Source organism: Oncorhynchus gorbuscha, linkage group LG09 (assembly GCF_021184085.1).
Source record: "Oncorhynchus gorbuscha isolate QuinsamMale2020 ecotype Even-year linkage group LG09, OgorEven_v1.0, whole genome shotgun sequence".
Taxonomy (NCBI): Eukaryota; Metazoa; Chordata; class Actinopteri; order Salmoniformes; family Salmonidae; genus Oncorhynchus; species Oncorhynchus gorbuscha.
Window position 1 is genome coordinate 21,523,160 of NC_060181.1, and position 13,912 is coordinate 21,537,071.

Consider the following 13,912-nt stretch of genomic DNA (forward strand, 5'->3'; position numbering starts at 1 on the left):
ACAGTCCCAGGCAGGCAGACACAGTCCCAGGCAGGCAGACACAGTCCCAGGCAGGCAGACACAGTCCCAGGCAGGCAGACACAGTCCCAGGCAGGCAGGCAGACCGTCTCAGGCAGACACAGTCCCAGGCAGGCAGGCAGACACAGTCCCAGGCAGACGGACACAGTCCCAGGCAGACGGACACAGTCCCAGGCAGACGGACACAGGCCCAGGCAGGCGGACACAGTCCCAGGCAGGCGGACACAGTCCCAGGCAGGCAGACACAGTCCCAGGCAGACAGACACAGTCCCAGGCAGACAGACACAGTCCCAGGCAGACAGACACAGTCCCAGGCAGACAGACACAGTCCCAGGCAGACAGACACAGTCCCAGGCAGGCAGACACAGTCCCAGGCAGGCAGACACAGTCCCAGGCAGGCAGACACAGTCCCAGGCAGACAGACACAGTCCCAGGCAGACAGACACAGTCCCAGGCAGGCAGACACAGTCCCAGGCAGGCAGACACAGTCCCAGGCAGACAGACACAGTCCCAGGCAGACTGACACAGTCCCAGGCAGACAGACACAGTCCCAGGCAGACAGACACAGTCCCAGGCAGACAGACGCAGTCCCAGGCAGACAGACGCAGTCCCAGGCAGACAGACGCAGTCCCAGGCAGACAGACGCAGTCCCAGGCAGACAGACGCAGTCCCAGGCAGAAAGACGCAGTCCCAGGCAGACAGACGCAGTCACAGGCAGACAGACGCAGTCCCAGGCAGGCAGACACAGTCCCAGGCAGACAGACACAGTCCCAGGCAGACAGACACAGTCCCAGGCAGGCAGACACAGTCCCAGGCAGGCAGACACAGTCCCAGGCAGACAGACACAGTCCCAGGCAGACACAGTCCCAGGCAGACAGACACAGTCCCAGGCAGACAGACACAGTCCCAGGCAGACAGACAAAGTCCCAGACAGACACAGTCCCAGACAGACACAGTCCCAGGCAGACAGACACAGTCCCAGGCAGACAGACGCAGTCCCAGGCAGACAGACGCAGTCCCAGGCAGACAGACACAGTCCCAGACAGACACAGTCCCAGGCAGACACAGTCCCAGACAGACACAGTCCCAGGCAGGCAGACACAGTCCCAGGCAGGCAGACACAGTCCCAGGCAGACAGACACAGTCCCAGGCAGACAGACACAGTCCCAGGCAGGCAGACACAGTCCCAGGCATACAGACACAGTCCCAGGCAGACAGACACAGTCCCAGGCAGACAGACACAGTCCCAGACAGACACAGTCCCAGGCAGACAGACACAGTCCCAGGCAGACAGACACAGTCCCAGGCAGACAGACACAGTCCCAGGCAGAGGCAGACAGACACAGTCCCAGGCAGACAGACACAGTCCCAGGCAGACAGACACAGTCCCAGGCAGACAGACACAGTCCCAGGCAGACACAGTCCCAGGCAGACAGACACAGTCCCAGGCAGACAGACACAGTCCCAGGCAGACAGACACAGTCCCAGGCAGACAGACACAGTCCCAGGCAGACAGACACAGTCCCAGGCAGACAGACACAGTCCCAGGCAGACAGACACAGTCCCAGGCAGACAGACACAGTCCCAGGCAGACAGACACAGTCCCAGGCAGACAGACACAGTCCCAGGCAGACAGACACAGTCCCAGGCAGACAGACACAGTCCCAGGCAGACAGACACAGTCCCAGGCAGACAGACACAATCCCAGGCAGACAGACACAGTCCCAGGCAGACAGACACAGTCCCAGGCAGACAGACACAGTCCCAGGCAGACAGACACAGTCCCAGGCAGACAGACACAGTCCCAGGCAGACAGACACAGTCCCAGGCAGACAGACACAGTCCCAGGCAGACAGACACAGTCCCAGGCAGACAGACACAGTCCCAGGCAGACAGACACAGTCCCAGGCAGACAGACACAGTCCCAGGCAGACAGACACAGTCCCAGGCAGACAGACACAGTCCCAGGCAGACAGACACAGTCCCAGGCAGACAGACACAGTCCCAGACAGACAGACACAGTCCCAGGCAGACAGACACAGTCCCAGGCAGACAGACACAGTCCCAGGCAGACAGACACAGTCCCAGGCAGACAGACACAGTCCCAGGCAGACAGACAGAACCCTTAAGGTAAGTAAATCCGCCTGCTGTACTACTATGAGTATGGGTCCATATATAGGCTATATATTTGTACACGCATGTCAACCGCCCCCCAAAACACACACACAGTGTTGAGTTATTTTTCAATGGAACTCCTTCCCTCCTTCCTCCACCGTAGGACCTTAAGAAGTACGGAGCCACGACGGTAGTGAGAGTGTGTGAGGTCACCTATGATAAGGCTCCATTGGAGAAGGATGGCATCACCGTGGTGGTGAGTACAGACCAGTGTCACGTCCCTCACACTTCATTGTGAAGTGGACACACAAACACACATGCACTGTGAAGAGAAGAGCAGGGTAGAGCGGAGTGTTTCGGTCTTGGACAGGACTTCCAGTACTGATTCCAGGGGTTTCAGTTGAGTATGGTAGGGTATTGTCATTGGTTGCACTGATTGCGCTATTTGTCTACATAACCTGGTTAAAGCATTCATGACATTACCCTGAAGAAGACACAGTGAGGTGTTTTACCCAATAAATGACTGGGAGTTTACACACATGGAGTGTGTGACTCTCTTTGTTTAATGGTAGGGTATGGTAGTTGCCATACCCTAGCTCAAAACCCCACATTTTAAGTAGTCACATTTTTTCTTTGGGGGGGAGGTTAGGGTTAGGGGGGGGGGGTTGAATTAATTCCAATCCCGATTTAAAATTCAACTGCTGTTTATAGTATTAAATGGCTGACTTTAAGACCATGTCAGCCTGCGTACCTTTTTCTGTCACTTTTAGAAGGCAGGGAGCAGAGATGGGGCCATCTGCTTTGCTGGTCAGCTGTTTAGCTCGACCGCTCTGCCACTCTGGCTCCTGAGTGGTGCAGCGGTCTACAGCACTGCATCTCAGTGCGAGAGGTGTCACTGCAGTGACCCTGGTTTGAATCCAGGCTGTATCACATCCGGCCGTGATTGGGGGTCCCATAGGGTGGCGCACAATTGGCCCAGCATCGTCTGGGTCCGGCCGGGTTAGGCCGTCATTGTAAATAAGAATAGGTTCTTAAATGACTGTCCTACTTAAATAAAGGCTACATTATGCAGTGCGCCGATTGCTTTGAATATGATTTTGGCATTTAAACTCAACAATGCTTCAATATTCGCAGAATGTTTCCTTTCCCTGGCGAATAATGCAGACAGGCAAATGCAGAAATGAGCTGCTATTCATATCTGGATGCAACGCAATGAGACAGTGTTGGTGGGAAGCGCAGGAGAGCAGTTCAACAAGGATGGCTTCATATAGCCTATAGCAGGGGGTCAGCAACCTTTTTTTCATGTGGAGTGCCAATTTACCATTTCTAAAGATCTGTGTGCCAGTTCTGATTTTCATATACACATTGTAGGCTACCTGACTGTGACCCCAAAAATGTGTCACCGCACACAAATGGAATAATGTTATAGCTGGCTACTATACGGAGGTGCTGTCCATTCAGTGCCATGCCACAGAGCTCCAGTATAGACAGGTTAGCTGAGAACACCTTGAAAATGATGTGAACGCTTCAATGGGGCAGAAGCCAGTGTGTTGTTGTGACTCTGGATGGCCAGATAGCTAGCAACAATGACAAGAAACTGCCATGTGAGGAATCGTAGGTGGCTCGTTTCAGTTCGTTTTATCTTGTTCTTGATACCATGTCTTGTTTTGAGGTGTTTTGACTGATGTCATCTCAATGCCAATATGGCAGAAATGTATTTATGGTAGTAGGGTTAAGCCCGGGAATTTGGGGAATTCTGCCGAAATTCATCAAAAAAGTTAGTTTATAACAGTGAACCTTTTTTGTGGGATACACATAAGGCAATTTTAGGGCTTGTGGGATATTTTGGTGAAACTATCACCAATTCAATGGAATTGCAACCTTCTGCATGCACTTCCATCACATGTGCAGTTGCACTCTTCCATCAGAATCACAGCTGATTCTCAAGATCTTGCACACTAATGAGATGCTATCGAGCTCACTCTACTATACTGTCTTAGCCAAGCACTACATGCTTTCTGGTAAGTTTTGATTACAATACTGAGTGGGTGAATTTATTTAATGACATGCATGATTTTTTGTTAACTAGTAAATAGTAGCCTACAGCAAAGTGTGTTTAACCTTTCTGCGCACCGAACCCGTTAGCGGGATTAAATTCTACAACGTAGGTGATCGCTACATAAATGCAAGGCCTTCTCTGCTGGCCTAAACCTCATCAGAATATAATTTTTTTTAAAATATATTTTCCCACAAATATGTATTAAATGATTCCCCAGAGTAAGAGTTACACTCTTCATTTCATAGCGTTCCTCTTGGTTGCACTGCTTCCAGCCCCAGGTTGAGATTTGGAGCGCTGGTCTTTATGTTAGATCTTTTATCCAATCATATTCAGCCATCATGTGTTGCCAGGGGTCTAAAATCTGCCCTCAGGCCTTCAGAATCAACAGTGCGGGCGCTTGTAGCTTAGAGTGAATGGAAATTAAAATTTAGTGTCAACCAATCAGCTTTAGAGTTGGCTATTGTACGCCTGCTGGCTGGCTCCAGTGTTACACAGGAGCCAGCTAGCAGGCGTAGTGCGTGCACGTCTTTGGATTGGATTACCAATATTGAGAGGCAGGTCCTATATGAGCAGGTCTCAGAACTAGGAAACTGAAATTGATCAACGAATTAATTTGCGTACTACTAAGCTGTTATTTCAACCCACAATGGCGGAAGGAGAAGATATCGATTTGGTCGAGGATATAATTATAACGCCATTCTCAAGACAAACTTTTAAAGAAAAGTTAGACATTGTCAGGAGAGGTAGACGCTGACGCTACAAAGCCTGTCACGGGCGGGAAAGGGGTTCGTTCGCCACTTTCAACTATGGGCGCTATCAATGACTCACAGGCTCCGAGAAGCACTGCAAACTGTACTGCTGGGAATGCCTATTATTTGCAAGTGATCGATTTGGTGTTTGGAGCCACACTGGCTTTGCAAACCTGAGTTGTCTAACCAAGGCAGCAACGAGACACCAAAGTACGGCTGGGCACTTACAAGCAATGGTGCTTTTGAAAACTTTTGGGGACACCCGAGTGGATCTACAGCTCAACAAACAAGCGCGCAGGGCAACGAAGCTGCACAATGAAAAGGTATTGTACTCTTCCCCTGCAATTCTCTGAATAAAAATGTAAATTTCAAGGTGACGCAACGCCTGGTTATACTGCGTTTCTATCTAAATGTATAGTGTCTAGAGCCATGGCATCATAATGATGGTAATAAGAGGTGGATTAATTCGGGTGGGACTGTGTAGGACTTCACTGAAGGCCCAGGCCCCAGAACCGCGGCATGCTACTGTTAAATAGTCATATTAAACATGAATGAAAATACAAGTGTCTCAAATGGTTCGAAAGCCTAGAATCTTGCCAATCCAACTGCATTGTCAGATTTTAAAAATGATTTATTGCGAAAGAATACGCTGCGATTATCTGAGCACAGACCCCCATATCAAACTACTTATTCAGCCAGCACTTGCGTAACGAAATCAGATTGCATTGAAATAAATAATTTACCTTTGAAGATCTTGCTCTGGTTGCAATCCCATGGCTCATTGTTACACAAAGAATGGTCTTTTTTCGGTTAAATCCATTTTGTATAGCCTAACACAGCATTTTGTGAACGCTTATCTCGTTGAATTTGTGTCATTCAATTTTCGACGTAACATCCAACGTAAAATAGACAGACTTTCCCTGACTTTATCCAGTCATGTTTGGTTTCCTTGCAATCAACAGTTTGTTTGTAACACAACCAAACATAATGGGTCATTTTGCGGGACGTATTGACCCGGAAAAAGCGATTAGAAGACAACAAGTGACGAGTCCATTGTGCACAAATTATATGACCACTGTCTCGTTGATTGACTGTCTTTTAACCCAATGACCACTGATCATCTTGAAATCCAGCTGGTTAGATGGCCAATGAGCATAGGTAAACGGCAATATCCCATGATTCTTTGTTGTAAGACAAACCTTTCCATTGAACGCTGGCGTAAGGACCGTTCTTTCGGCATTGCCAATTCTACCGCAAAGGAGCGACGCTTATTACGCACAGCAGTATTTCAGTGACTTGCATCTTCAGCTGTTTATTTATCCAACATCATGGCGAATAAGTCAATCCCAGCCCCTGTCCCAGCAGGAGGCCTTTTGGTAGGCCGTCATTGTAAATAAGAATTTGTTCTGAACTGACTTGCCTAGTTAAATAAAGGTTAAATAAATAAAAATAAATATAGTTTACATGTCAACATTCTAAACCACCAGTCTGTTTTGCCCCATAGTTGGACACGTGTCGGTTTTGTTGCTAAACAACCTACCTGTGCAAACACGCTGTCCATTTAGCAGTGCTGAATCTTCGGCGCCGCCATAATGTGTACGTTTTCCTTTCATATTTCATGATTTTCGTCATTCTTTGGTCGAGTTTGTTTGACGCCACTGACTATTTCCACTAAGGCCATGACCATGTAGGGAAGGAGGAGGCAGAGTGTCATCAAACAGACGGTTCTGTGTTCAGAGGAGGGCAATGGGGTTGGGGCCCAGTTCCTGGAAGAGCACGCTCCGTCCTTATATGCTCGTAAACAAACACACATACACACATCAATACTGATATACACCCAACAACTTGAAAGCAGCCAAAACCCTTTCAAAGACTCATCTGGGTCACTCCTAAACAAACACACGCACACGCACACGCACATAACTCAGACCAGTATCTGTAACTGAACTTGAAGGCACGTGTTTCTGATTACCAGTACATCAACGTTCCTTTGTTGCCATGGCAGCTGCAGAGCCTGGTTACCCCGCGTGGCCTCCTCTATTAAATTTGTTCCTTTTTCTATTTTCTCTCTCTCACTCTCTCTTTAATCTCTTTCTATCTTTCTCTCCCTCTTTCTCTCAGTGAATAGTGTGGATATGAAAGGAGAGATTTACAGGGTATGCTGTTACGTAAGCACAACACCATGGGCTGCTATTTATGTGAAGGCTGTACTTCGCTTTCTGCCAGAGCACTGGAAAACATTGAGGATCATGGCAATTGGTACTCGCTCTCCAGAGTCTTGAAAAACAGGGCATGGGAAGGAGTTGCCTACCTCTCCCCTCCCCTTCCTCTGTCTCCGTAGTGATATAGGGGAAATCTGGAGAGATCTAGTTAAAGGCTTGAACACGATCAAGCCATCAGCTTGGGGTCAATTCCATTTCAATTCCAGTCAATTCCGAAACGTAAACCCAATTCCACATTTTCCTTATTGAAAATCATTTAGGATAATTGGAATTTCAGTATACTTATTGAATTTACTGGAATTAAATTGGAATTGACCCCAATCCTGCTGTCCAGTGACATAAAATATCAACAACCAGGAAGCTATAGGACCAGACAGACAGATAGAGCTGTACTCTGTTATCATAGCCCTGGGAGGATGGCTGTTATTACTAATGGCTGCTTCAACTGTTGAATAACTGTTGTCATGTAAAATGGGGGATGTTCGTGGCGCTTTTCAGCTGAAGACATGTAAAACTGGGTGGGGATATCACTTTAACTAGGAATTGATTGGAAATCTGTAGTGATTTGTTTATCCGGTGTCTCCTCTCCACTGTCGCTCTGATGCAGTGAGTTGCTTTGGCTACAGGCTTTCAAAGCTAGGGCCTCATACTGGTATAGCTAATGAGTGAACAGTGTTGTATATCGTGTGTGTTCGGGGCATGGAATTGTCGCAGGTCATCTTGATGTTCTAAAAATCTTTCCAAGGTCACGTTGAATGGAACAGTGCGAGGAAAGCGTATATGTGTGTGCCCATGCCTCGTCCCCAAAGTAGGCCAGTGCTGCTGTGGTTCCTGCCCTGTTGACATATCCCACATTACCTCAGCCAACATCATGCAGTAGCTTACAACATGTACTACACTGCAAATATTGAACCTTCAGGAGCTTATGCTAATACCCCAGGAAAACAGTGTAAGACACAGCTCAGGCAAATAAATAGTCTAACCCTCAAATGAGAACTGGTCTGTTGTGGTGGTGCTTGATTCCATGTCTGTGTTTGTGCCTGCGTCCATCTGTGTGCCTGTATGTATTTGTGGGCAATCCTGAGTCCAGTCATGTGATGAGGCTATCTCCTCTCTCAGAAGGTTTTACTGTGGTAATTCCACACTGTTTACTGTAAACGACAGACACCAGCTGAAACCAAATTGTGTGTGTGTGTACTGTTTTGTTCTAATACCTGTTTGTTCTTCTACATGGCTCTCTGTGTGTGTGTGTGTGTGTGTGTGTGTGTGTGTGTGTGTGTGTGTGTGTACTGTTTTGTTCTAATACCTGTTTGTTCTTCTACATGGCTCTCTGTGTGTGTGTGTGTGTACTGTTTTGTTCTAATACCTGTTTGTTCTTCTACATGGCTCTGTGTGTGTGTGTGCATGTAATACTACCCTGCATGTGTGTCTGTGTGTGGTTGCATTGTGTATTTGTTGTAGCTATGTGGGACTATTGTTAAGATGTATGAGTCAGTGGTGCATTATAAAATCTCCCCAGACAGCCAGGTGTGTCCCTCCCTTCCTGGAGATACTGTGTGACCGACAGGCCCTGGGTCCAGACCTCTATGGCTGATACTGTGTGGCCGGAGATCAACAGGCCCTGGGTCCAGACCTCTATGGCTGATACTGTGGGGCCGACAGGCCCTGGGTCCAGACCGCTATGGCTGATACTGTGTGGCCGGAGATCAACAGGCCCTGGGTCCAGACCGCTATGGCTGATACTGTGTGGCCGGAGATCAACAGGCCCTGGGTCCAGACCTCTATGGCTGATACTGTGTGGCCGGAGATCAACAGACCCTGGGTCCAGACCTCTATGGCTGATACTGTGTGGCCGGAGATCAACAGACCCTGGGTCCAGACCTCTATGGCTGATACTGTGTGGCCGACAGGCCCTGGGTCCAGACCTCTATGGCTGATACTGTGTGGCCGGAGATCAACAGACCCTGGGTCCAGACCTCTATGGCTGATACTGTGTGGCCGGAGATCAACAGACCCTGGGTCCAGACCTCTATGGCTGATACTGTGTGGCCGAGATCAGGACCCTGGGTCCAGACCTCTATGGCTGATACTGTGTGGCCGGAGATCAACAGACCCTGGGTCCAGACCTCTATGGCTGATACTGTGTGGCCGGAGATCAACAGACCTTGGGTCCAGACCTCTATGGCTGATACTGTGTGGCCGGAGATCAACAGACCCTGGGTCCAGACCTCTATGGCTGATACTGTGTGGCCGACAGGCCCTGGGTCCAGACCTCTATGGCTGATACTGTGTGGCCGGAGATCAACAGACCCTGGGTCCAGACCTCTATGGCTGATACTGTGTGGCCGGAGATCAACAGACCCTGTGTCCAGACCTCTATGGCTGATACTGTGTGGCCGGAGATCAACAGACCCTGGGTCCAGACCTCTATGGCTGATACTGTGTGGCCGACAGGCCCTGGGTCCAGACCTCTATGGCTGATACTGTGTGGCCGGAGATCAACAGACCCTGGGTCCAGACCTCTATGGCTGATACTGTGTGGCCGACAGGCCCTGGGTCCAGACCTCTATGGCTGATACTGTGTGGCCGGAGATCAACAGACCCTGGGTCCAGACCTCTATGGCTGATACTGTGTGGCCAACAGGCCCTGGGTCCAGACCTCTATGGCTGATACTGTGTGGCGGACAGGCCCTGGGTCCAGACCTCTATGGCTGATACTGTGTGGCCGGAGATCAACAGACCCTGGGTCCAGACCGCTATGGCTGATACTGTGTGGCCAGAGATCAACAGACCCTGGGTCCAGACCGCTATGGCTGATACTGTGTGGCCGACAGGCCCTGGGTCCAGACCTCTATGGCTGATACTGTGTGGCCGGAGATCAACAGACCCTGGGTCCAGACCTCTATGGCTGATACTGTGTGGCCGGAGATCAACAGGCCCTGGATCCAGACCTCTATGGCTGATACTGTGTGGCCGGAGATCAACAGACCCTGGGTCCAGACCGTTATGGCTGATACTGTGTGGCCGGAGATCAACAGGCCCTGGATCCAGACATCTATGGCTGATACTGTGTGGCCGGTGATCAACAGACCCTGGGTCCAGACCGTTATGGCTGATACTGTGTGGCCGACAGGCCCTGGGTCCAGACCTCTATGGCTGATACTGTGTGGCCGGAGATCAACAGAGCCCGGGTCCAGACCGTTATGGCTGATACTGTGTGGCCGACAGGCCCTGGGTCCAGACCGTTATGGCTGATACTGCGTGGCCGGAGATCAACAGACCCTGGGTCCAGACCTCTATGGCTGATACTGTGTGGCCAGAGATCAACAGACCCTGGGTCCAGACCTCTATGGCTGATACTGTGTGGCCGGAGATCAACAGACCCTGGGTCCAGACCGTTATGGCTGATACTGTGTGGCCGGAGATCAACAGGCCCTGGATCCAGACCTCTATGGCTGATACTGTGTGGCCGGAGATCAACAGACCCTGGGTCCAGACCGTTATGGCTGATACTGTGTGGCCGACAGGCCCTGGGTCCAGACCTCTATGGCTGATACTGTGTGGCCGGAGATCAACAGACCCTGGGTCCAGACCGTTATGGCTGATACTGTGTGGCCGACAGGCCCTGGGTCCAGACCTCTATGGCTGATACTGTGTGGCCGGAGATCAACAGACCCTGGGTCCAGACCGTTATGGCTGATACTGTGTGGCCGACAGGCCCTGGGTCCAGACCTCTATGGCTGATACTGTGTGGCCGGAGATCAACAGACCCTGGGTCCAGACCGCTATGGCTGATACTGTGTGGCCAGAGATCAACAGACCCTGGGTCCAGACCGCTATGGCTGATACTGTGTGGCCGACAGGCCCTGGGTCCAGACCTCTATGGCTGATACTGTGTGGCCCGAGATCAACAGACCCTGGGTCCAGACCTCTATGGCTGATACTGTGTGGCCGGAGATCAACAGACCCTGGGTCCAGACCTCTATGGCTGATACTGTGTGGCCGGAGATCAACAGGCCCTGGATCCAGACCTCTATGGCTGATACTGTGTGGCCGGAGATCAACAGACCCTGGATCCAGACCTCTATGGCTGATACTGTGTGGCCGGAGATCAACAGACCCTGGGTCCAGACCGTTATGGCTGATACTGTGTGGCCGACAGGCCCTGGGTCCAGACCTCTATGGCTGATACTGTGTGGCCGGAGATCAACAGACCCTGGGTCCAGACCTCTATGGCTGATACTGTGTGGCCGACAGGCCCTGGGTCCAGACCTCTATGGCTGATACTGTGTGGCCGGAGATCAACAGACCCTGGGTCCAGACCGTTATGGCTGATACTGTGTGGCCGACAGGCCCTGGGTCCAGACCTCTATGGCTGATACTGTGTGGCCGGAGATCAACAGACCCTGGGTCCAGACCGCTATGGCTGATACTGTGTGGCCAGAGATCAACAGACCCTGGGTCCAGACCGCTATGGCTGATACTGTGTGGCCGACAGGCCCTGGGTCCAGACCTCTATGGCTGATACTGTGTGGCCGGAGATCAACAGACGCTGGGTCCAGACCTCTATGGCTGATACTGTGTGGCCGGAGATCAACAGACCATGGGTCCAGACCTCTATGGCTGATACTGTGTGGCCGGAGATCAACAGACCCTGGGTCCAGACCACTATGGCTGATACTGTGTGGCCGGAGATCAACAGACCCTGGGTCCAGAACGTTATGGCTGATACTGTGTGGCCGGAGATCAACAGGCCCTGGATCCAGACCTCTATGGCTGATACTGTGTGGCCGGAGATCAACAGACCCTGGGTCCAGACCGTTATGGCTGATACTGTGTGGCCGACAGGCCCTGGGTCCAGACCTCTATGGCTGATACTGTGTGGCCGGAGATCAACAGACCCTGGGTCCAGACCGTTATGGCTGATACTGTGTGGCCGACAGGCCCTGGGTCCAGACCTCTATGGCTGATACTGTGTGGCCGGAGATCAACAGACCCTGGGTCCAGACCGTTATGGCTGATACTGTGTGGCCGACAGGCCCTGGGTCCAGACCTCTATGGCTGATACTGTGTGGCCGGAGATCAACAGACCCTGGGTCCAGACCGCTATGGCTGATACTGTGTGGCCAGAGATCAACAGACCCTGGGTCCAGACCGCTATGGCTGATACTGTGTGGCCGACAGGCCCTGGGTCCAGACCTCTATGGCTGATACTGTGTGGCCGGAGATCAACAGACCCTGGGTCCAGACCTCTATGGCTGATACTGTGTGGCCGGAGATCAACAGACCCTGGGTCCAGACCTCTATGGCTGATACTGTGTGGCCGGAGATCAACAGACCATGGGTCCAGACCTCTATGGCTGATACTGTGTGGCCGGAGATCAACAGACCCTGGGTCCAGACATCTATGGCTGATACTGTGTGGCCGGAGATCAACAGACCCTGGGTCCAGACCTCTATGGCTGATACTGTGTGGCCGGAGATCAACAGGCTTTGGGTCCAGACCTCTATGGCTGATCAGTATCTATGGTTCATCCCTGGGCTGCTGTGAGAAAGCCTCTCTCTAATCACTGACTGACTGGCACTCACCTATCTCGTCACTACCCTCCTGACTCCTGCGTCCTGTCTGTCTGTGTGTGTTTCTATCTGCTTTGTATCTGCGTCTGTATTGTACCCCTCTGTCCCCAGGCAGCTGTGTTAAATCAAATATGTACCATAAACCATGTGTGTCTTAGACTGGAGGCTGCTGATAGGGTGAACTGTCTCTAACATATATATATCTATAGAGGGGCTATGGCTCACTCGCACAACCTCAAAATGAGGTCACCCTACCCTGTGTTGAATCAAAAGATGGAAGGATGCCTGCTCCTTCTGTTTACTGATAGGTGTGCTGTGCTTGGCATTGCAGTGGCATACAAACCAATGTTTCCACCACTGTGGTCATCGGTCATTTCATTTCAACTTTATTCGTATATGAAGCTTTGAAAATCACAACAAAGAACACTTACAGTGCAGTCAACACAACATTACAAAACAATATGCATAAGATTCCAAAACATACTAGTTCCCAGGAACATCATTTTAAATGTTTTTTAAAACTGAACCTTTATTTAACTAGCCAAGTTAGTTAAGAACAAATTCTTACTTACAATGATGGCCTACCCCGGCCAAACCCTAACGATGCTGGGCCAATTGTGCACCGCACTATGGGACTCCCAATCATGGCCGGCTGTGATACAGCCTGGAATCGAACCAGGGTCTGCAGTGCCTTAGACCTCTGCGCCACTCGTGCGTTGTTGAAACCCAAGGTCTCAGTCTAACACTATTTCTCCATCTCTCCCCAGGACTGGCAGTTTGACGACGGTGCGCCCCCTCCCTCTAAGGTGGTGGAGGACTGGCTGAGTCTGCTACGGTCTCGTTTCCTGGAAGACCCAGGCTGCTGCGTGGCCGTGCACTGTGTGGCTGGACTGGGCAGGTGAGGGGACCAGCTCAGTTGGTAGAGCATGGTGCTTGCAACGCCAGGATATTGGGTTTCCCGGGACGACCATACGTAAAAATGTATGCACGCATGACTGTAAATCGCTTTGGATTAAAAAAGGCATATTCACATTACAGATACTCTGTAGGGAACCAGTATGATACTTTGTAGGGGTCCAGGTAGGATACTTGGTAGGGGTCCAGGTAGGATACTCTGTAGGGGTCAAGTAGGATGCTTGGTAGGGGACCAGCAGGATGCTCTGTAGGGGTCC

The 13,912-nt window shown here is 50.9% G+C and overlaps 1 protein-coding gene across 8 annotated transcripts in view; it reads left to right on the forward strand.

The window, feature by feature from the left end:
- LOC124043272 (protein tyrosine phosphatase type IVA 3) overlaps positions 1-13,912 on the forward strand; it is an 81,184-nt gene that overhangs the window by 52,684 nt on the left and 14,588 nt on the right. For all 8 annotated transcript variants that reach the window (XM_046361668.1, XM_046361671.1, XM_046361672.1 and 5 more), the window contains 2 exons: positions 2,297-2,389; positions 13,508-13,638. In XM_046361668.1, coding sequence (XP_046217624.1) covers positions 2,297-2,389; positions 13,508-13,638 — 224 coding nt within the window. The remainder of the gene's footprint in view (positions 1-2,296; positions 2,390-13,507; positions 13,639-13,912) is intronic.